This window comes from Salvia miltiorrhiza, chromosome 4, assembly GCF_028751815.1.
Source record: "Salvia miltiorrhiza cultivar Shanhuang (shh) chromosome 4, IMPLAD_Smil_shh, whole genome shotgun sequence".
Classification (NCBI taxonomy): domain Eukaryota; kingdom Viridiplantae; phylum Streptophyta; class Magnoliopsida; order Lamiales; family Lamiaceae; genus Salvia; species Salvia miltiorrhiza.
This window is the reverse complement of record NC_080390.1, coordinates 43,144,440-43,167,341: the sequence shown is the minus strand read 5'-3', so window position 1 is coordinate 43,167,341 and position 22,902 is coordinate 43,144,440. Positions and strand designations below refer to the sequence as shown.

Sequence of the window (22,902 nt, the reverse complement as noted above, 5' to 3'; positions counted from 1 at the left end):
AATTTGTCTTGCTACATCAATCCTTTTCGTATTTGATTTATCACATGAAAAATATATGGCATGTCGTTACATTGCGAAAAAAAAAATAGGACAAGCATTGCAAAGCATCATTCTTTTATAAAGAAAAAGTTTCAGGTACTATACATTACTATAAAATTAAGGACCACTAAAATAGGCTACTATTCCCCTAAAAACAAAATAATAATAATAAAAAAGTAGGCCACTATTGGGTGAATAGCATTGATTTATTAAATTCGTCGAACACAAGTGTACACCAATCAAAACAATGGGCCTAGCTTTGGAGTTTGAAGTTTGCAAAACTTGCGAAATTCATCGTATGACACCTCCATATAGAGAGAGAGAGAGATTGCTTATTACTTTCAACACCACATTTTCTCATGCAATTGCTAGCTGCTACCCACCCACCCACTTCATCCAGCAAATTCAAGAATATATATACAATTATATATATGCATCATTGATCTTGCTGATTTAGGGTCTGGAAATGGAAAGATATGAAATCGTGAAAGATTTAGGGTCTGGAAATTTTGGTGTTGCGAAGCTTGTTCGAGATAAATGGAGCGGTGAACTCTATGCAGTCAAGTTCATTGAAAGAGGAAAAAAGGTCTCTATATAGCTCTTGTTCAATAAATCAATCAATTAAATTATTAATTGAGAGGCTTAATGATGTATGTGTGTTTTCCATTTGTGGAGATTGATGAGCATGTGCAAAGGGAGATCATGAACCACAGATCCTTAAAGCATCCAAATATAATTAGATTCAAGGAGGTAATCAGTTAATTATATAATTAAGATCTAGCTAGAGAGTATGTGTACATGTGTGTGTGTGTTGCTGATCGATGATGAAGAATAGCTTAATTTTGGGATTTTATTATTACTTGTGCAGGTGTTGCTGACACCAACTCACCTAGCCATTGTGATGGAATATGCTGCCGGCGGCGAACTCTTTGACCGGATTTGTAACGCCGGCAGATTCAGTGAAGATGAGGTATACCTTCTACTCTTCTCTTTTTGCTCAACTACTTAATTACCTTCAATTTTTAATTAATTAAGGTTGAATGTTTTAGGCACGCTTCTTCTTTCAGCAGCTCATATCCGGAGTTAGTTACTGCCATTCCATGGTAACTACAAACGAATTAACTTTTATGTTATATGCATGCGTGATAAGGTCAAGAATTATTTATTTGTTACCATTATATATATATATATATATATATATATATATATTTAATTTGATGAAATATAATGCAGCAAATTTGCCATAGAGATCTAAAGCTGGAGAACACATTATTGGATGGAAGCCCAGCGCCGCGCCTCAAAATATGCGATTTCGGATATTCTAAGGTAGGGATGATTTGAAACAATGTAATTAATTTATACTCAACTTAATTAATTAAATTAATATTCAGTCATCGGTTTTCCATTCTCAACCGAAATCGACGGTTGGGACGCCCGCCTACATTGCACCCGAGGTCCTATCCAGGAAAGAGTATGATGGCAAGGTAGCAACCAAATTAAATGTCGTTTATTTTTTTGATGGGCCCTACTCTTGATCTACTCCATTTATTTGTTTGGCCCCTTAAGATTGCAGATGTTTGGTCATGTGGGGTTACTCTCTACGTAATGCTAGTTGGTGCTTATCCATTTGAGGATTCCGATGATCCAAGAAATTTCAAGAAAACAATCAATGTAACATTTCTAATTCACCCTACAAATACTTAATTGTATTTTCATTTCGATTAATAATTGTTGACAAATATTTTTCTTCACAGAAAATATTGAGTGTCCACTATTCGATTCCTGACTACGTTAGAGTCTCAAAGGAGTGCAGGCATCTACTATCACGAATCTTCGTGGCCGACCCTAACAAGGTTAGGATTTTAAAAAAAATCCCTCATTTTTTCATAATAAATTTAAAATATATAAAAAAGAATGACTCCTTCTTATTAAAAACGAGGCTCAATTTTTCCGTGATGATCAGAGGATAACCATTTCGGAGATGAAGAAGCACCCATGGTTTTGTAAGAACCTAGCTATGGAATTGATGGAGGGCGAGAGAGGTAGTGTGCAAGTGAATATTGGTGCAGATGAGTATGGTTGTCAAAGTATTGAGGAAGCATTGGGCATAATAGAAGAGGCAAGGATATCGGGGCAACCCACAAAAATGGAGGATGTTTTGTTGGGAGGGAGCATTGATTTGGATGAAATCGACACAGATGAAGATGAAGATGACATTGACACGAGTGATGATTTTGTTTGTGCACTGTGACTTGCACCTTTCAAGTTCGTTTGGTCGATCTAGTTTGTAGAAGTGTTCATGTGAATATATTTGATCTTCGAATTATGTGCATAAGTAGTTTGTGATCGCGTATGACAAATGAAAAAATGAAAAATGAAAAAAAATAAAATGTTCGAAATTTAGTTTAGTTTAGCCGCAACAATCATTGTTAGAGTTGCATTGAATAGATTTGAATTTGATGAATGACTGCTGATGTGAAGTAGCGGCTATTTTATAAGGTGGATTATTGCAAAACACAACTTAACTCACTATTCTATCAACTAATTTCTTGATTGGTACTAACATATATATTGTGATATTCTATGTTATTCTAATTGAAGAGACAGTCACAGTTTTCTTCTTTATTCTATCTATGATTGAAAATTAAAGATGTACTCCCTCCTCTCAATTCAATAATTTTTTTCTTAAAATGAAATTTAATGCATAATAAATATCCCCACATAACTCATTATTTACATCAAAAATTATTATGATCCACACATATTTATCTCTTATTTTATTTAAAAAATAATATTTTCATTTCTCTCTCATATTCTTTGAACAAATAAAACTCAAAAAAAGTTACTTAATTTCTCTATCCTATTTTATTATAAACTACTCTATCCATCCACGATCGATGTTCCCCACTTTTCTCGGTGCGAATTTTAAAAAAAAGTTAGATAAGTGTGTTGTGAGTTGAGTTTAGGTTTCACGTTGAAGGTGTTAATATGGAGTAGTGATTAAAAATGTGTGGTGAAAACTGGAAGTAGAGCTGGCAAAATCGACCCGGCCCGCCCGTGTTTAGGGCTGGGTTGGACCGTACAACATATAGGCCCAAAAAAACCCGGGCCTAAAAAGCCCGCCCAGTAAGCCCGTCAGGCCGACCGGGCTTTGGGGCTAAAAAGCCCGGGTTTTTCGGGCCAAAAAGCCCGCCCACCTCTTTTTTTTTTAATTTTTTTATATTTTAGTTATAGTTTAATAACTTTAATTTATTACTTCTTTTTCAATTTTCCTTAATTCTATTTCGGTATTTCCGTCTAGCGTCTACTGATAATGATAGCCATAGTTCATTCTCCTTGCTAAATATATATGTTTTATTTGAATATTTTGTTGTTTGGACTTGGAGTTTTATTTTTTAGTTTTCATTTATTTGTCGGACTATTTGAATTGAAAATCTATTCATGTTGAATTGTCGATTGTAGTAGACTAGTAGGATTTTATATTACTATTTTGTCTATAATTATTATTTGGATTTATTTTAGTTTATTTAATTTTTTGTAAAAAAAATAAGATTTAGTGAAAAAAAATAATTGGGCGGGTTTGGCCCGACCTCCCGGTGGCCTGGTCGAGGCTGGGCTGGGCCTGAAAAATGAAAGCCCGGTCAATTTTGGGCCGGGCCGGATCTCGAAAGCTCGCTGGGTCGGGCCGGGCCGGGCCGCCTGATTTGCCAGCTCTAACTGGAAGAGTGGAGTTTGGGTCCCACATTAAAGGTGTTATTGTGGGATAATGTTTAATAATGTGTGGTGGAGGAGTGAAGTTTGAGTCTTACTATAGAAAATTGTATTGTCAGGTAGTGTTTAAAAATGGAAGGGGGAACATTTTATGTGGACATACTAAAATGGCAAAAATGGAACATTGATTGTGGACAGGGGAGTATTTATTTCTTAACATCAATGTTTAGTGGACTATTGAATTGAGACGAATGGACTATATATGATTGAATATTTTTATTCTTAAGAGTAGAATTTCTCCAATTTCACACTTTCAATAAGATATGAATCAAGTAAAACTAGTTTAAATGATAGAAATAATCAAGGGTCTTGAGACATCTCAATGTTTCAATTCATCTAAGTAAACAACATATTAGTTTTATTATTTTTTATCTATCAATGTTAATTCTTCAAAATAAATGCCTACTTACAATTTTCATAACTACTGCTGAATTGAAAATTTATTAAAATAAAAAACGAAAAAAGAAAAACTTAGGAACCCTTGAAAGCACAAAGGAACATACTAATGGTCAAGCCTCATTAAAACATCGTAAACCTAATGGGAAAAATCTTAATGAAGAAAAAAAGTACTCGTCTAGAGAGAGCTGAGAGGCTACTTGGGAAGTTCCGGCCTGATCATCACCCCCAAATAACCCGGCTCTCGCACACCAACATGAAACAACTTATTCTCTTCGCAATTCACGAATCAAAATGGATCAAGGCGATGGGTTTTAACTCAAAAATTGCACTTGAAAATGACTTATTCAATTGAAATTCGAGAATTGGTTAGATATGTCCGTCACTGGAAATCAGTAATTGGATCTTGATCCAAGATTCGGCTCCATCACTGAACAACTGAATCAAATTTCTATATAGCAATTAGCAAAGGTTATCTGGTGGCTTATAATCATAAAAGGTGTGCCAAATTTTTATTTCTATTTACTCAAACGCAACGCTCAAAGATAACAGAATGATTAAGGAATCTATATCTATCTATACTATATTAAAACAGCAGTTTTCAATTAGAAATTGATTTCAAATCAATTTGAAATTGATTTGAATGGCAATTTTGAAAATATATTCAACATGAAGGTTACAAATAAATTATATCCCACTCACCCCACTATCTCACTTACACATTAACCCATTCAAAAAATTCAAATAAATCCACTAATATATTATAAAAACTAACGATCAATTATATAAACAATGCATAGATAATATTATGATTATAATATACGATCAATTGAGTATAGTAAATCAATTGAGTATAGTAAATCAATTATAATATTTATAACTATTATAATTGATTTACTATTTAATATATATATAGTATATATATCTTATTATATATATATACAAAATTATTTTCGTGCATTGCACGAGGGAAAATACTAGTACTATATTAAAAAGGAGTTTCCAATTTGAAATCAATTTCAAAATTGAGTGACAATTTTGTTATTATAATAAAATTGAAGGTTTATGTTTAAACTATATATTTTTTTTATTTTCATTTTCTTTAACTTCTTATTTGTTGTTACATTTCTTTTCAAAATTATGAAATTCGATTAATTATAAAATATTTAATATGCATATCAAATTAAAGATCACGATAAGAGCTTTAATATGATATATTTTATGAAAATATTTGATTTAAAATGTAACAATTAAATTTATTTAAATATTAAAGTTTTATAAATTTCTCTCTCTTCTCTCATCTTTTTTGAATAAATATATTTTTAATTCTTTTTAATTAGTATTTTATTTTTAACTTTTTTAACTTATTTTTTTGTTTTTGTTATTCATAATATCAAAATTTTTAATTGTGAATTATTTTTTATTTTTTTAATATTCAATTCAAATATATTCAATTAAAATTATTATTTTTATTATATTTATAAGTATAATAATTGAATTATTATTAATATTATAAAAATATAAAAATTAAAATATTTTTCCGTGCATTGTACAGGATGCAAATGCTAGTAATATATAGAAGAGGAGTTTTCTCCTTCCATTTTTTCTCTCTATTTTTTTATGTCTTCTCTCATTAATTTTTTTACCATTCTTTCTTTTTAATTTTTAAATATTGTCAAATTTAATTTATAAAAAAATATTCAATGTGCATCTTAAGTTTAAGTTCGTCAGAAGATATTTAATATGGTATAAAAAAATCATCAAAAATGAATTTAAAACGAATAGGTTATTAAAATTTTAAAATATTTTATTTTCTTTCTCTTTGTTAAAATTTTACAACTTTTTATTTAATAATAATGTGTAATATTAATTTTCATTATCAAATAATTTGAAATAATTTAATAACTATAATTATCATTACACTTTATACATAATTGAAAATTACGTTTTTAAATTCAAAATTTTATTGAGTAATTAGTATTTTATTTTTAAATCATATTTTGCTTTATTATATTTTGTTTCTCTGTTTAGTATTTATATTTATTTATTTAAACATATCATTTAATTTTGATTTCACCGTGTATCACACGGATGATCGTACTAGTTTTGTTGGAGAAGGAGTTGAAAACGATTTATTTATATTTTAGTTTATGCCAGTTAATTTACCGGATTTAAGTTATGTATCCACATCAATATCAGATTTTAGGCGAAGAAACATTATCTCTTTGCATTGAAATTGTACGGTGTGGCCTAAGTTGGCAAATTGGCAATGAGAATTACGAAGTTCGATAAACTCACGAACGTATCAAATTATTTAATGTTTAATTTCATACTCCTTGAAGCCACACAAATTTTAAAACAAAGTTATTAAATATATTAACGATGATGAAAATGTATTGTAATTAATATTAAAAGTGTATATATTACTTTATAAGAGGAAGCAACACAAATTTTAAAACAAAGTTATTGAGTATATTAAGGATGATGAAAATGTATTGTAATTAATATTGAAAGTGAGTATATTGGAAAAATAATGAAAATATTCTACCCTTGATTTTGATGATCTTAAAATACTTAGATTTTCTTTTCTAGACTAAAATCCTTCTTAATTTAAGTGTTGGAGTTCTTTTTCTAGTTAGACTGAAGTGTGTCAAGGCATGTACTGAAGACCGAAGACTGAAGGACTGAAGACTGAAAATCTGAAGAACAGATGAGCTGAAGATCTAAGGACTGAAGGCTGAAGACTGAAGTCCGAAGTCCAAATGAATCAAAACGGCTAAACCTTCTAAATGACTCTTGCTGAAGTACCAGTGTTGGAGAAACACTAGTGTACGCTACGACAGTCAAAGCATTTACTGATACTGAAGTTAAGTATCAGAAGGAAACCTCGGACTGATACTTCAATTTAAGTATGTTTCGCCCAGTTCAATCATAGCCACGTGGAAAGTAAGCTGTAGACTTCTAGTACAAGCTGCAATTAATGCAAAAGATGATGCATTTAATGCAAAGACATACAGAATCGTCCTTCAACATGCAGAGTTTCTATTTTCGTGTTACTTTGGTCTGTAACACCATCTCCTATGAAAGCAAGGACGATACCTTCTTTCAACTTAAGGAGATCGAAGCTGAGACCCTGAGCCAAAATTCAAATTTTGAGTCAAATGGTAGAAAATGTAGAAGAACCTCCTCCAACAGATCTATTCTCCAGACGCTGCCTATAATTTGATTACTTAAAAGTCTGTTCTCAGCTCAAAGATCAACCTCATTCTTCACCGATTCAAACGCATACGCTGAAGCTCTGCCAAAATCAAGTCTCAGCCATTACCTTGCAAAAAGTTTGAATCGAATAAGAGAATAACCCTTGTTGTAATTATCAGTCTACCTGATATACCTACATTCTCTTAGTGTGTCTAGGCAAATATTTCTTACATCCTTAACCTAAAATTTGATTACTTAAAAGTCTGTTCTCAGTAATCCTAGTTGGAGATTCGAACCCTTTTCTAAAGAGCGAAAAGAGAGTTTGAGTGAGAGTTCGAGACAAGTGTCTGGACTCTAGGTTGTTTAGCACCCGCAAGCTAAACAGATTGTTTTCTTAGCATTTGAAAGCTAAGAAGGAGAAGTCCAACCCAATGTGTTGGCACTGAAATGAGTGTTTCAATCGTAAGGTTTGTTGTGCACCTATAAGCACGAGCCGAATCGATTGTCAGTGTGATCTACTGACCGTAAATGTAGGAAAGTCTTTTCCGAACCACATAAAAATTCTCTGTGTTGTTTATTGCTTTCAGTATTTCTTTTCTATTATCTGTACACAAACACTGCTTATACTGAAAGTGATAACTTAAAGGAGAAACCCTAAAACTGACAAGTTGATTCACTAAAGGCCATTTAACAAAATCGTTTCCACTCAAGTGTTATCAGCCGAACTGACAAGTCTTATGACAGTCAGTAAGATTTCTAACACTTCTCTGATTTCGAAAACTGATAAGACTGATCCTTTATCTGAACTTCAGTTTGTTGATCAGCTTCTAAAACTGAAGTTACCCAACTGATTCATTGTCAGTAGCAGTTACCCAACTGATTCATTATCAGTAGCAGTCTTAACCCTTTCTAAACTGATCTTGCTTTTACACTGATCAAACTCACATCAGTTTACACTCTTCAATATCAGTTTTGATACTGACTTCAGTTTTCAAAGTTGAAAAATAGTTTATTGGTGTATCCCCATACACCAATTCAGCGACCCTCCAGGACCCAACATGGTAAAAGATGAAAATTAAGAATAAATGAAGTATTATAATTGGTGTGCTATAGTCTAAAAATAGAATATAAATTTTTTTTATAAGCGTTCTAAAACTAGAGTAGGAAGTTTTTATCATGAAATGAGGAAATATTATTTGAAATTTAGAAAAATGACAAAAATAAATTTGTAAATAACAGTATATCTCGTTAATTGAGGCACAAGTGGAAGCATTACTGTTATTTAATATACAACTAGTTGACTACTATACCACATGTGTGATACACAAGAATTAGAATAAATATCAGTTTTTAATTAGAATAAATATCAGTTTTTAGTTCATCGTTTGATCGTTTTTTCAAAAATATCTCATCATGAAGATAATTATAAAATAATACCAATTGTTTCATCTTTTTGTGACCCGCAAAAATAATACGACTATCGGCAATTGACGTGTTTCGGCCAAGCGCCATGTTGACAGTTACGTGGAATTAAAAAAAAAAAACTAAAGAAAATCCACCTGCTAAAAAACACATCTGTAAAATTAAAATAAAATTATTTTCTTCCTTGGAACCTTATTCTAATTCTTCCATCATTCAGATTCAACGTGCTGCCCCATACCATAAAGCATCATGAATAAAGCGCAACCATAGTATAGAACAGATGTCATACACAAACACAATCTAGCTAATGGGCTATGCGAAGAACATTATGTGATCTATGAAGTCAGTTTGGTAGCTCGTATTCTGTCGAGTTGGCAAATTAATGCTTTGGTATGCGGATGACATTTATGATTGTGAGCTCTTTATCTCTTCCAAGTTTTCAACAAGAAAATTGTGTTCAACTTTGAACATGCTTAATTTTGTGTTTCTGAAATATACAAGAATCATTTTTGTACATCATTGTTGGTCAAAAGTTCAAAAGTTGCGGCTGCAACATTCAACAATGGCAAGCAATGTTTTTCAACAAAATACTGCCACCTACCACCTCTCATCCCCTATAAAATCCTTCCTCGCAGCAGCATCACAACACCACCCAGATCCCCAACACCCCTAGAAGCAAAGTGTTATTTGCTAGAAAGAGAGAGAAAAATCTTGTGAGAGAAAACTTCAGTGTGAAAGTTATACACGAGTGATAAAAGTGAGTTGAGAGATAGCCTCTGCGTAGGCAGATACAAAATACAGTGTAGTATTTTTGTTGTACTCCTCCTTTTAAGATTCTCTAATATATTGGTGTGGGTCCGTGGACGTAGGCAGTTTGGCCGAACCACGTTAAAAATATCGGTGTCATTTTTATTCTCGTTTCATATCGGTCGATATCCAAAATATTGCGTCACACTAGATCCCGGGCGGAATTAGTTGTGTCTAATTCCCAACAACTGGTATCAGAGCCACGGTGGTGGCAGATATTTTCTGATGTTTTTTCGCTGTTACTATTCATGTGAATAGTGAATTTCGTGAATAGTGAAATTTGTCGACGGTTCCGATTTGTCGACAAAAGGTGTTCTAAACACGGTGGTTAGCTGAAAAATCAGAAACGATCCAAGGAGTCCAGATCGAGTGGGAGCAATGTCGACAGACGATAAAATTTCCAAAATAGATAAATTCAACGGTGTGAATTTTGGATTTTTTGGAAAATGCAAATGGAGGATTACTTGTACCAGAAGGACCTGTATAAGCCCTTGAAGGAAAATCCAGAAGTCAAGGACATGGACGGAGCAAGTCAAGGAATGACAGGCAGAGCTCCAGAATCCACAAGAATTCCAACAAATCAAAGTCTGTTGAATGTTGGAACTGTGGTCAGGTCGGGCACTGCAGAACGCAGTGTAAAGTACCTTCAAAGGGAAACGAGAAAAAGACCGAAGCCAATGTTGTGGCTGAAGGAGAAGGACGTGAGACATATTCCAGAGTTGAGGAATAACTTGATCTCCGTCAAATAATTGTCGAGAGAAGGATGTGATACACACCTCTCAGGTGATTGTTGGAAAATCACTAGGGGCGCAATGATTCTTGCACGTGGCAAGGATACTGGCAGCCTATACGCAACGATGAATGCGTGTGTGACAATTGCAGATGCTGATAGCAAGAAGAATGCAAATTTGTGGCACCAAAGACTTGGGCACATGAGCCAGAAAGGACTCAAGTATATGCATTCGAAATGGAAACTACCAGATCTTCAGTCAGTTGATATAGACTTTTGCGAAAGTTGTATCTTCGGGAAGCAGAAGAGGGTGAGTTTCAACACAAGTGGTAGAACTCTGAAGCAAGTAAAGCTTGAGTTAGTCCACACAGATGTTTGGGGTCCAGCAAGAGTTTCATCCATTGGCGGAAAGTCTTACCTTTGTGACTTTCATCGATGACCACTTGAGAAAGGTGTGGGTTTACTTCTTGAGACAAAAGTCAGAGGTGTTTGAGGCGTTCAAGAAGTGGAAGGCCATGGTGGAAAATGAAACTGGCTTACGGATAAAGAGATCCGATAATGGCGGAGAATACGAAGATATGGCGTTCAAGAAATTTTGTTACCAGATTGGCAACAAGTTGGAAATGCCAGGGACCCCACAACAAAATAGAGTCGCAGAACGCATGAACCGGACGTTGACAGAAAGAGCTAGGAGCATGAGGATACATGCAGGACTGCCAACATAATTTTGGGCAGAAGCTGTCAACACAACGGCATATCTCGTTAACCATGGGACATCTGTACCATTGGAGTACAGAATACCGGAGAAAGTTTTGAGTGGCAAAGAAATTAAACTTTCTCACTTAAAAGTATTTGGCTGGGTCGCGTATGTACACATTTGTGATCTCGACCTCAGGTTCCTTGTATCGAAAGTCTTCCTGATAGTGTGGTCAGGCAGCGAGTCCCGTTGCGTGGTAACGGCGGTGCAAGATATACGGAGGTGTACCCCCAGTGAACTCACGATTGAATCCGGTGGTTCCTTGTATCGAAAGTCTTCCTGATAATGTGGTCAGGCAGCGAGTCCCGTTGAGTGGTAACGGCGGTGCAAGATGTACGGATTGTCGTTCGAGGGAGGACATGATGTGGTCCTTGGTTTGAGGGGAGGATTTAGGAGAAGCAAAGCGAATTCTCGGGATGAGAATTTACAGAGACAAGCAAAAAGGTGTTTTGCAGTTGTCTCAGGCCAAATACGTTGATCGAATCTTGCAAAGATTCAACATGAGCAGTGCTAAGTCGGTTAGCTCAGTGTTAGCTAACCATTTTCGCCTATGCAAAGAGCACTCTCAAAAGACAAAGGAGGAAAGAGACTTCATGGCTAAAATTCCTTACGCCTCAGCCGTTGGAAGTCTGATGTATGCCATGGTCTGTACTAGACCAGATATCGCTCATGCAGTGGGAGTTGTGAGCAGAATTATGGCAAATCCTGGAAAGCAGCATTGGGAAACAGTAAGGTGGATATTGAGATATCTACGTGGATCTACTGATAGATGCTTGTGCTTTCGACGAGGTGATGTAGCACTACAAGGTCTTGTAGATGCAGATTTTGCCGGTGAGGTAGATCGCAGGAGAAGCACTACCGGTTATGTCTTTACAGTTAAAGACAGAAAGGCTGCTGCGTTGATTGAGGTGTGAAGACAGATTGAAATCAGTCTTCAAGTGGGAGATTGTTGGTCAAAAGTTCAAAAGTTGCGGCTGCAACATTCAACAATGGCAAGCAATGTTTTTCAACAAAATACTGCCACCTACCACCTCTCATCCCCTATAAAATCCTTCCTCGCAGCAGCATCACAACACCACCCAGATCCCCAACACCCCCAGAAGCAAAGTGTTATTTGCTAGAAAGAGAGAGAAAAATCTTGTGAGAGAAAACTTCAGTGTGAAAGTTATACACGAGTGATAAAAGTGAGTTGAGAGATAGCCTCTGCGTAGGCAGATACAAAATACAGTGTAGTATTTTTGTTGTACTCCTCCTTTTAAGATTCTCTAATATATTGGTGTGGGTCCGTGGACGTAGGCAGTTTGGCCGAACCACGTTAAAAATATCGGTGTCATTTTTATTCTCGTTTCATATCGGTCGATATCCAAAATATTGCGTCACACTAGATCCCGGGCGGAATTAGTTGCGTCTAATTTCCTAACAATCATTAGCAAGATTTTGACTAAATAGATGGTTACCAACATCGATTCAATTTAAGCTCCAATTTACAACAGCTGACCAAATTAGGCCCTAATACAAACTTCAATCACCAAGTCATGTATAACTCAAAAACCTTAACAAGAAACACTTGAATACTGCTCAAAATTAACCCTCAATCCGATACAGTTAAAACATCCACGTACAACATAGTCCCTCGATTCTATCAGATGTAATATTAATTAAGAAGATACCTCAACATAAGAAGTTTATTCGTAGTCGGCGGCGGAGGAGAGGGAGGAATTAGAATAGGGTTCCAAGGAAGAAAATATTTTTATTTTTATTCTACAGATGCAATTTTTGGCAGGTTGATTTTCTTTAATTTTTTTTTTAATTCCACGTGTATTACCAATATGGCACTTGGTCGAAACCCGTTAATTATCAGTAGTCGGATTGTTTTTACAGGCAACAAACAAGAAAAAAGTGAAGTGATGGATAATATTTTTGTAATTACCATTATGGTAGGATATTTTTGAAAAAGTGTTCAAATGTTTGGCTAAAAAGCTGATATTTACCCCAAGAATTATCGTAGTACTCCGCACAATATATTATAGTTATTAAAATATAATATAAAAAGTAAAAATAAAATTTACTTTACTCAAACAAATATATTTTAATTTCAAAAGAACATTACTTGTTCATATTTTGTCCACTTTGTAAGCAAAAGGTGGAGAGATTTCTAAAATTGGTGTAACCATGTAAGTGTAGGTACACTGTAGTCGATTGAATTTTAATTTTAATATTTTGAATATTTATATAAGATATGAAAATAGAGTTTTAATATAACACCAAATTTTATCTCTCTTTCTCTTTTTCCTTTTCTTTTCTTTTTAATTTAAATTCGCCAACATTGGTTCATGAAAACATATTTAATATAAATATTAAATTAAAGATCATGACAAGGTTTTTAAACTGATATAAAAATTATAAAAGATGAATTTGAAACGAATAAGTTATGATAATTTAAAATGTCAATATTATTTTTTTTCTCTCTAATTTATCTCTAATGTTGGACATTATACTCATAATTTTTATGTTGTTTTCGTTTGTTGGTGGAAAATAAGTAGATGTGATTTTTTTCCATTCAAAAAATTTACATAATTGTATAATTATAGTATTTTTTAATTTACATATATTTAAGTTATAATAATTTTTAAAGTAATATCGGCGAGGTCGCTGGAGATGGAGCGAGAGAAATGTGCGTCGTAACTCGTATGTGTGTGTTGTGTTCTGTGTTTGTATCGAGAGAGAGAGAGAGACGTGAGCCAATATGAGAGAGAGATAAGCCAATCTTGCTCCATTAATTTTGGGCTTCATTAATTTTTAATTTCAATTGGGCTTATTTTCTCTGGGCCCTAAAATCTTGTTTAATAAAATTAATTGTTTGGGCTTCACTAGATTTTAGCTGGGCTCCTTTAAATAAATCCTTGGGCTCAACTATATTAATTAGTTTGGGCCATTCTAATTAGTTAATTGTTTGGGTTGTTAACGAAGCCTGACATTGTAGACTCTGTGCAAATAAATTTATAGTTTCTTGCATATATTTCTAAATATGGGTGATGATGGAATGTTGAACAGAGCCTTTTGTAGTATTTATTAAATAAAGTTTTGTCCATACATGACTTTGTAAATGTATTATGTTCTCATTTTTCGTTGCAGACACTCATTTATGACAAATTCTAAATTATGTTATATTTGAATCTGCAACACAAGTTGTTGTGTAAACATTCTAATCGGATCCTTGTGACTGGTTATCAGCTATGATATATATCTTGATGAGGAGTAATATATGCAAAGCAGATGAGGACTTGGACAGAGGCATCGCTCGGGTCAGAGGAGCGGGATCGGTTAGAGGAATGAGCTCCATCAGAGGAACGGGCTCCGTCAGAGGAATCACTGAAGTCAGAGGGATGACTTACCCACAAGATAGTCAACGGTAAAAATGACCACTTCACCCGGGAAGCGCCAGAGCAGAGGAATCGCTCGTTCGCAGAGGAATCCAAGGCTTCACGATATGTACGTTTCTCTGTCTTTGAACAGAGGAATGAGCAAAGGCAGACGAAATAACCATCGTGCCTCTGACCATGCGGGGAGCATGACTGCTAGGATGAAATTACTATTTTACCACTCGAATGTATTCTATAAATACCCCATGCACCCATATTGTGTATTTTTAACGTGTTCTCCATTAATACAACAATAAACTTACTTTCTCTCAACAATTCGACTCTATTATCTCAATTTCCACGATCAACACTAGGTAAAACTCATAATCTAACCACAATTCACCGATTAAAACGTTACCCACTCAATCACGATTCACCATATATCTTGCTCGATTATGTTTAATTTTAGTTTGATCTCATTGTCATTACTTATCGCCCCTTTTTATTCTATCTTTTAATCTCTTTTTCCTTAATCATGGTTTCTCGACTTATCTATCTTTAGTTAAATTTAATTGTAACACTTATGATGTGCTCCCTCTGTTCCTCAAACATCTTCTTAAATGATGGTGACACGAGTTTTAATAAAAGTTAGTTGTGTATTTGTTGAGTGAAAAATGGATACAACAAAAGCGAAGATTGCAAAGGGTAATTGTTAGTGAAATTATTTTCAAAAATATATTAGAAAGATGTTTTGGGGACTAACCAAAATGAAAAAAAATGAAGATGTTTGAGAGACGGAAAGAGTATTATTTTTACATTGAGTATTTAGTACATTTCATTGTAATTTATTTTTCAATATTATTTAATAGTAATTACTAGTTTATAATATAATATTGTACATATAAAAATATTTATAATTATTAATCCATATGTATAGGGATGTCAATAAAGCCTGAAATTGATGGTATTGGCCTGAATATATTGATAAAAAAGTGAGGAAAACTTTGTAGCCCGAATGACACAAACCGAAAATAGCCTGAGCCTGATATGATTGGTCTGAAAATTGAGTGGGTTGGCCCGATTAACTGAATTTTTTTCTTAATAATTGATTTTAAAACTTTATTACTTTACATTTTAATTCGATAATAAGATTTTGATGTTTGTAGGGTGTGTTTTGATATTTTCTCCAACAGTTACTGACAAACATTTATGACATAAAAATTTAAGAAAGATAGTCATTTGTGTTAAATGTATATCTAATTATTGTAAGAGAAGCTAATATTATCTATTATGTAAATTTTTGTTAAAATAAAATTAATTTTTGTATCTAAAATATGACGAAATTTTTTAATTAGAAAAACACGACATATATTTTTTTTTACAAAAATATGATTATTTATATAAAAAAATCATCCATGTAAAACAAATCGTATACTCGTGGACTCGACAGGCTAGCCTGAAGCCGAGTAAATTAAAATTATGATCGAAATATTTTAGTTCGGAAAAAAAAATCGATTAATTCAAACCGAAAATAACCAATATCAAATGGGCTAGCCCGTAATGAAGTGGGTCGGCCCGATTGAAATTTAGGTAATACTAGTACTACTATATAACGAGGTCTTAACGCCTATTTCAAAGCCCTAATCCGTAACAGGAGCTGCGCGTTCCAAAGTAGCAGTATCACATCTGCGGCCTCCTCTGCGCTTCATTGAAGATGAAGGTTTCTTCCTCTCTCTACATTTGCATTCATGAATTTGTTGAATCTTTTCATGATTGGAATTTGTCCTGAATTTCTCTTGTTATTTTATTTTTAAATAATTTACTTTCTCTTTAATTTATAGTTCAACATTGCAAACCCGACGACTGGATGCCAGAAGAAGCTCGAGATTGATGACGACCTGAAGCTGTACGTATTTATTTTTCATTGATTTAGTTATTGCTAATGCGTGATAATTAGCTGTTTGTTAGATGGACGTGTTTGCAAATATATGTACATAAATTATGTTTTTATGTGAGCATTATAAATTTCGGTAATTGCTCTATTGCGATAGTGAAATTGTTCTAGAGTACACGGTGCCTGATTTTATGCTATCTGTTGTACTTATTTGACATAGATTCCATTATTTAGTTGGTTTCGTGTGCTTTGTAGACATATTTCTCTGCTCTTATATTTGTTGGCAGAGAATGCCATGGAATGAATTTGAACTTATAGGGTGTGTTGGCTTTTTATCCCTTTAGATAATACAGTTGAGGTATAAATTTAGGTGTGTTGATTTTTCTATATCTTGTTTGCGTTGAATGATAAAAGATGGTATAAAATTATACCTTCCAAAGGAAAAGTGGTACTGCGCTTGGGTACTGCTCGGAATTTTATAGGTCCTGTTTGGATTTTTTATTATGTCAAAGCAAACGGGGTAAAGTTGGTAAATGGAGCTTATCCAATATATATATATATATATTTCTTATACAATGTTTATTATATAACTGTGTTGTACTTGATCTTCTGCTTCTGTAAGTACTAGCATTAGCAACCCTTTGGTAGCATGTGTTTGATACTGTGCCATGTCGACTTGAAGGCTTGAACTTGCACAGATTTTTGTCTTGTTTCTGTTAATTGTGTTTTCCATCTTTGTGTAATTTATGTAGCCCCTTCATAGCAATTATCATGTGATAGAGATATGGAATAACATACTTTTCTATTTATAATTGCAGTCGGGCATTCTGGGATAAGAGGATCTCGCAGGAGGTCAATGGGGAAGCAATGGGTGATGTACGGCTCATCTCTATTCAATCATGTTAAGTTTGACCATCAAACTAGAATTAATACTTGATCTTATGATTTAATATATGGATTGATAATATCAGGAGTTTAAGGGGTATGTGTTCAAGATTATGGGAGGTTGTGACAAACAAGGTTTCCCCATGAAGCAGGGAGTTTTGACTCCTGGTCGTGTCAGGCTTCTGTTGCATAGAGGTCTGTGATGATAGTTTTAATGGATATACTTGCTGTGTTCTCTGGTCTTCTCACATTGATGAGAGCTAAAAATCTTTATTCAACAGGAACTCCTTGCTTCCGTGGTTATGGAAGGAGAAATGGAGAGCGTCGAAGGAAGTCTGTTCGTGGTTGCATTGTGAGCCCCGATCTCTCAGTTTTGAACTTGGTGATAGTCAAAAAGGGTGATAACGAACTTCCTGGACTCACTGATACTGAGAAGCCAAGGATGAGGGGTCCCAAGAGGGCTTCAAAGATCCGCAAGCTATTTAACCTTAACAAGGAGGATGATGTGAGGAAGTATGTCAACACTTACCGCCGAACTTTCACTACCAAAGCAGGTGAGTTGTATTTCCATATTTTTATCTCAGTTTATTGCCTGTGACATGGAAAACCCAGACTTTGGTGTTGTCTTCTTACTTTTGAATTGTGTTTCCTGCAACAGGCAAGAAAGTGAGCAAAGCTCCCAAGATTCAGAGACTCGTTACTCCCTTAACATTGCAGAGAAAGAGGGCTAGAATTGCTGACAAGAAGAAGAGGATCTCCAAGGCCAAGTCAGAGGCTGCCGAGTACCAGAAGCTTCTTGCAACCCGTTTGAAGGAACAGAGGGAGAAGAGAAGCGAGAGTCTGGCCAAGAAGCGGTCAAGACTCTCTGCTGCATCAAAACCATCACTTGCCGCTTAAGTTCTGATTCTGCACATGTTGCAGGACCGATCTGAGTTGAGATAATTTTGAATGAATGTTCTTGGATCTGTTCTTTACCTATTTTGTTTTTGGAAAGATTTTGATATGCTAGTATTTTCTTTGAATTACATCAGCAGCTTATCATTAATATACATTTTAAAGTACATTTTGATCAACCAATCCTTGTTTTTGATTTTTATCGTTTTTAAGCCTGGTGAATTACTTGGAACTATTTCATCTCTCATCTTGAATTCATATTGTTGCCTATTATTCCTTAAATGTTCATTGATCTTATGATAAAATATGAAACCATTTTAGCATCGTAATATTAACTTCTTCAAACACGATTATAGTCTTGAATCTTGATTCACAACCAACAATAATGCTGTTTAACCTTTGTTTGTTCACTAGCAGTTGCTCATTGTTAATAAGAAATGTTATTAACAACCCTACAATTCCTCCTAATCTCTCCAGGCTTCCCCGACTGTAGGTCTCCCAACTTAATAATCCCTTGCACAAACGCCTTGAAAAATCTCTCCTGATTCTTGCTAAAAATCTCAACGTACTTTCTTGTCTGCGGCAACGCAAACAGAGTTTGATCCGAATTCAGAAACCCTCTCCCTCGGACGAGATCCTTGTAATATTGGTTGTCAAATCTTTGAGGTGTTGCATCCAGGTCTCCAGTGACATTCCCATCTCCTCCTTGTGGACACAGCTTGTCGAGCTCCACCCGGTATTGGGAGTCGATGTCTGGGTCGGGCTGGCCGGAGCCCGACTGGTTGTAGAGCCTGAAGACTATGGAGAAGCACCTTGCTTTGCCAATGGAGTGGGATCCAGAAAGGGCCACCAAATCTTGAACAGAAAGATTGAATTTGGTGAAAAGGGCTATGAGGGAGGTTGCATTTGCCCTTGGACTTGGCATTATCTCATTTGATGCTTCTTGGCTGGCTGTTAAGCTGTCTTGCCGAGCTAGCTTCACCTCCCATTTTGGCCCCCCACTCTGCTCCTTTCATAACAAAAATACATGCTTATATGCCACCACCATTGATACATTGATGATGTCATTTTATTAAGTGATGAGAGGCTTTTGCAGTTCCTTTTTGGGAAAAAATGCAGAGATAACAAGCACTATCTTCTCTTATCCACTAAAGTAGGAAAAGTTCATTTGAGGCCGATTCTAATTCTAAGCTATCTAACCATCAGAAAATCTTTTACAACCGTGCATCCAAATTCAAATTTTTGAGTCATGAAACCGAAATGCTGATATTGAGTTTTCAGTGATGAAGATGAAGGTGAAAAAGATTACGAGGAAAACAGCATCTCTGGCAGCCATGATGAGAATATCAGCACAAGAAACAAGTGTGGGGCAAGCCTTCTCCAATGCTTCCTTAATCTCATCGATAACTTGGAACGATCTCAACGAGTTCACATTCGACAGCGCTGATTTCTCCCCCGCCATTGCCGCTGTTTCATCTAACAACAACGACCCATCACAACCCTGCAAACAATTCAAACCATCATTTTCTCCTCATATATCTTAATTAAGATTAAGATTAATATTACATTAACCAAGCAATCGTGGAACTGCAGTCGCATCACGGACGCCGCAGCTCTAGCGTCTCCGGCCATGGCCCCACTAAGCACGTCGCGTGCTATCACTTCAGCTTCCGGGCAGCTCTCCAAATAGAAATTCCGCCGGAGACTCAGAGCCGCCGCTGCCACGGAGCTGAGGAGCAGCAGCACCAGGAGGATACCGGAATGGGACATCATCTTTTCACCACTGCTTTTCGGACTAATTCATTTTATACAATACTTTGCCTCTCATTAAAACGCACTACCTTTTATTTATTTTTAATTAGTGCACCCACCATTGAAATTGAATGATATATTTAAATAAATAAATTATAAATATTAAATAAAATTATAATATAAGCAAATTTAAAATATTTCTTTTACAAAACTGAAATAATTCGCATTCACTATTCAATAAAGAATCTGAATGTGAAAATACATAAATTTTCAACTTTATATAAAATTTTATGATAAATAATAAATTATTTGATAATAAAAATTAGCATTACACATTATTATTCTTATAGATTACTAAGGGCATCTCCAGCGCAAGGCTGGAGAGCCAGATCGATGTCGAGGAAGGGTGTGCCGCGTGCTAGAGAGCCGCGGCGGCACGACCCGAGTATGGAGCAGAGGATCGCGACACGAAGAAGAAAGAGAGAAACACGTGTGAAACACGCGTTGATAGAATATATATATATATATATATATAGGGCCGCTCCAATGAGACCCCCTAATTTTAGTGAGATTTAGGGCACGATTTGGTGCGTTTATTTTATCAATCATATGGCTGATATTGTATCTGGAGGGTGATTTTTTTTCACAGGGTTCGAATCCTGGAGGGAGCAGAATATTTTAAATTTTGTTATTCATCAGCATATACTGCATTGTTCATCAGTATATACGGCCCTGTTCATCAGTATATATGTCTTATTCATTACGAATTTTTTAAATTTTATTTTTCATCAGTATATACATCTTGTTCATTAGATATACGTTTTGTTCATTAGTATTATATGTCTTATTCATTGTCCTAGTGTTTCACGAAAATTATGGGGTCTCACTGGAGCGCGCACCTATATATATATATATATATATATATCTGATTTTCAAAAATTGATCGTTGTTGCACTTCCTTTTTTTATTTTATTTTTCTTGCTCCCAACCGTTGGAAAAAACAGCTAGTTTAGGTTTTTTTTTTCTTTTTTAATATCTATATATACCTCCTTTATTTTTATTATTGTATTTTAATTAAATCTTTAATTTTATTTTGATTATTGTAATGTTCAATTTTAATTTTAATGAAAATTTTAAATTTTAAAATAAAAGTGTAGAAATTGAATTAAATAAAAATGGGGATTTAAGAATCTCTTATAGCACTTTTGCATTGTGGAGAGAAAGTGCTAAAGTAGGGACCACCTCATAGAACCACCTTATAATAGCTCCCACAGGAGATGTTTTAATACACTCACTCGCATCCATTACCTTTGATTGTTTTGTAAAAAGAAACAATATATTTTTGGGGTAATTGTCTGTAAATTCCTAACGTTTACTCGGAATTGGTTTTTGCATCTTTTTTTATTTTTCTTCTTTTAAATACCTAACCTTTAGTTTTTGTCTGAAATTTATCCGATCACCGGTTTTTTCTTACACCGGCGCCGAAAATGCCACTGTGGCAGCCGGAATTCACACTGTAGCAGCCGGAATTCTCCACTTGGCTCATTTGTGACATGTGGCAAAAAAATATGAAAAAAATTGAAATAAAAAATACATGTGGAAAAAAAATAAAAATAAAAAAGAAAAGAAAAGGAAAATCACCCCCCCCCAATCGTCCTTTCTCCCTTCCCCACCCCAAACCCTAACTCTCCCTCCCCCCACCCGGCGCCGCCCCCTGCCACCTCCACCACCGCCGGCGCCGCCACCCACCACTACCACCACCAACGCTCCACCGCCTGAAGCAGCGGAGGAAGTCGATCGCCGCCGCCGTCCTCCGGAGCAGCAAACCAGCCTCCACTTCGTGGTAGTGCACGAGCAAGGCGCGCGACCAAGCGGCGGAGCAGCAGACCAGCCTCCACTTCGTGGTGGACTTCCGGCCTCCCCCTCCCCAGATCTCGTCGGTCTCCCACTCCCCAGACCGCAACAACCTTTGCCTCCCCCATCCCCAGATCCCGCCGACCTCCGCCGCCCTCTCTCCCTCTCACATGACTTTCCCTCTTTCCCTTCACATCTCACCAGTTCCAATTTCTCCGAATTGAAGCGGCGAAGCGCGGGGGAATTGGTGGTGGCGATGGTGGTGGTGACGCAGCAGGGGGGGCGCGAATTGGTGGAGAATTGCGGATCTAGGGCATGAATTGTTTCCCTTTGTGCGCTGTCGTCTGTGCTTGCGAATGTGGTGAGAACGGTGTGGGGTGGTGCCGGCAATGGTGTCGGCATGGGCGGTGGCGGGTTGGGGACTGGGGAGGGGCAGACGGGATCTGGGGATGGGGGAGGGACATGTCTTGCGGTCTGGGGAGTGGGAGACCGACGAGATCTGGGGATGGGAAAGAGCCGATGGGTCTGGGAATGGGGGAAGGGGTGGCCGGCGCTGGCGTATGGTGGCGGCGGGCGGCGCCGGCGGGTGGGGGGAAAAGGGGGAAGAGGTGAATAAGGTTGGGGAAGATGATGAGTTGGAATTTTTTTTTTTTTTTTTTTTTTGCCACATGTAAAAATTATGTTTAGGTGTCAATTCCGGTTGCCATCTCATCTATTCTAGCAGCCACAGTGGCATTTTCAGCACCGGCGTTAGAAAAAACCGGTGATCGGACAAATTCGAGACAAAAACGAAAGGTTAGGTATTTAAAAGTAGAAAAATAGAAAAAAGTGCAAAAATCAATTCCGTGTAAACGTTAGGAATTTACAGGCAATTACCCCTATATTTTTTTTTACCTCGAAGGAGAAATAAAATAAGTTAGCAAACGTTATATCATATCTTCGTCCAACAAAATTGAAGCCACGCGATTTTGTTCAAGATTGAGAGATTACGCTGTAGCAGAATCATTTTAATCAAGCATATTGATTGATGGAATTCAAAATAATAAAATGTATTCAAAAATAATAAGTTGACCTTGACAACTTGTTGGAATAAATGGCTTAATTAGTCCATAATTACTTTGTAATTAATGGGATTAAATAG

At 35.6% G+C, this 22,902-nt stretch overlaps 3 protein-coding genes across 3 annotated transcripts; 2 read left to right on the top strand and 1 right to left on the bottom strand.

The window, feature by feature from the left end:
• The first annotated feature begins 282 nt into the window (after positions 1 to 282).
• On the top strand, positions 283 to 2,442 carry LOC131021847 (serine/threonine-protein kinase SAPK2-like). Its single transcript, XM_057951166.1, has 9 exons — positions 283 to 625; positions 715 to 789; positions 908 to 1,009; positions 1,089 to 1,142; positions 1,273 to 1,365; positions 1,431 to 1,523; positions 1,606 to 1,710; positions 1,794 to 1,892; positions 2,003 to 2,442. Exons 1-9 carry the CDS (start codon positions 506 to 508, stop codon positions 2,288 to 2,290), a joined length of 1,029 nt encoding a protein of 342 aa, XP_057807149.1. The 5' UTR covers positions 283 to 505; the 3' UTR covers positions 2,291 to 2,442.
• Positions 2,443 to 16,065: 13,623 nt separating this feature from the next.
• On the top strand, positions 16,066 to 18,334 carry LOC131021846 (40S ribosomal protein S6-like). Its single transcript, XM_057951165.1, has 6 exons — positions 16,066 to 16,202; positions 16,324 to 16,388; positions 17,195 to 17,252; positions 17,348 to 17,456; positions 17,543 to 17,815; positions 17,920 to 18,334. The coding sequence occupies exons 1-6, from the start codon at positions 16,197 to 16,199 to the stop codon at positions 18,156 to 18,158; spliced, it is 750 nt and encodes a 249-aa protein (XP_057807148.1). The 5' UTR covers positions 16,066 to 16,196; the 3' UTR covers positions 18,159 to 18,334.
• Positions 18,335 to 18,486: 152 nt separating this feature from the next.
• Positions 18,487 to 19,976, bottom strand: LOC131021844 (peroxidase 17-like). Its single transcript, XM_057951164.1, has 3 exons — positions 19,722 to 19,976; positions 19,465 to 19,656; positions 18,487 to 19,158 (listed from the first exon to the last, which is right to left on the bottom strand). Exons 1-3 carry the CDS (start codon positions 19,926 to 19,928, stop codon positions 18,583 to 18,585), a joined length of 975 nt encoding a protein of 324 aa, XP_057807147.1. The 5' UTR covers positions 19,929 to 19,976; the 3' UTR covers positions 18,487 to 18,582.
• Positions 19,977 to 22,902: the final 2,926 nt, after the last annotated feature.

Bases quoted from the DNA above. Each gene is read 5' to 3' on its own strand.
- LOC131021844 (XM_057951164.1), bottom strand. From the start codon at position 19,928: ATGATGTCCCATTCCGGTATCCTCCTGGTGCTGCTGCTCCTCAGCTCC. The intron at 19,657-19,721 runs GTAATATTAATC...AATTGTTTGCAG, and splicing joins TCCACGATTGCTTGGTTAAT to GGTTGTGATGGGTCGTTGTT. The intron at 19,159-19,464 runs GTAATCTTTTTC...TGAAAGGAGCAG, and splicing joins CCAGAGATGCTGTTTTCCTC to AGTGGGGGGCCAAAATGGGA.
- LOC131021846 (XM_057951165.1), top strand. The intron at 16,389-17,194 runs GTACGTATTTAT...TTATAATTGCAG, and splicing joins ATTGATGACGACCTGAAGCT to TCGGGCATTCTGGGATAAGA. The intron at 17,457-17,542 runs GTCTGTGATGAT...TTTATTCAACAG, and splicing joins CAGGCTTCTGTTGCATAGAG to GAACTCCTTGCTTCCGTGGT.
- LOC131021847 (XM_057951166.1), top strand. From the start codon at position 506: ATGGAAAGATATGAAATCGTGAAAGATTTAGGGTCTGGAAATTTTGGT. The intron at 790-907 runs GTAATCAGTTAA...TTACTTGTGCAG, and splicing joins ATATAATTAGATTCAAGGAG to GTGTTGCTGACACCAACTCA. The intron at 1,524-1,605 runs GTAGCAACCAAA...TGGCCCCTTAAG, and splicing joins GGAAAGAGTATGATGGCAAG to ATTGCAGATGTTTGGTCATG.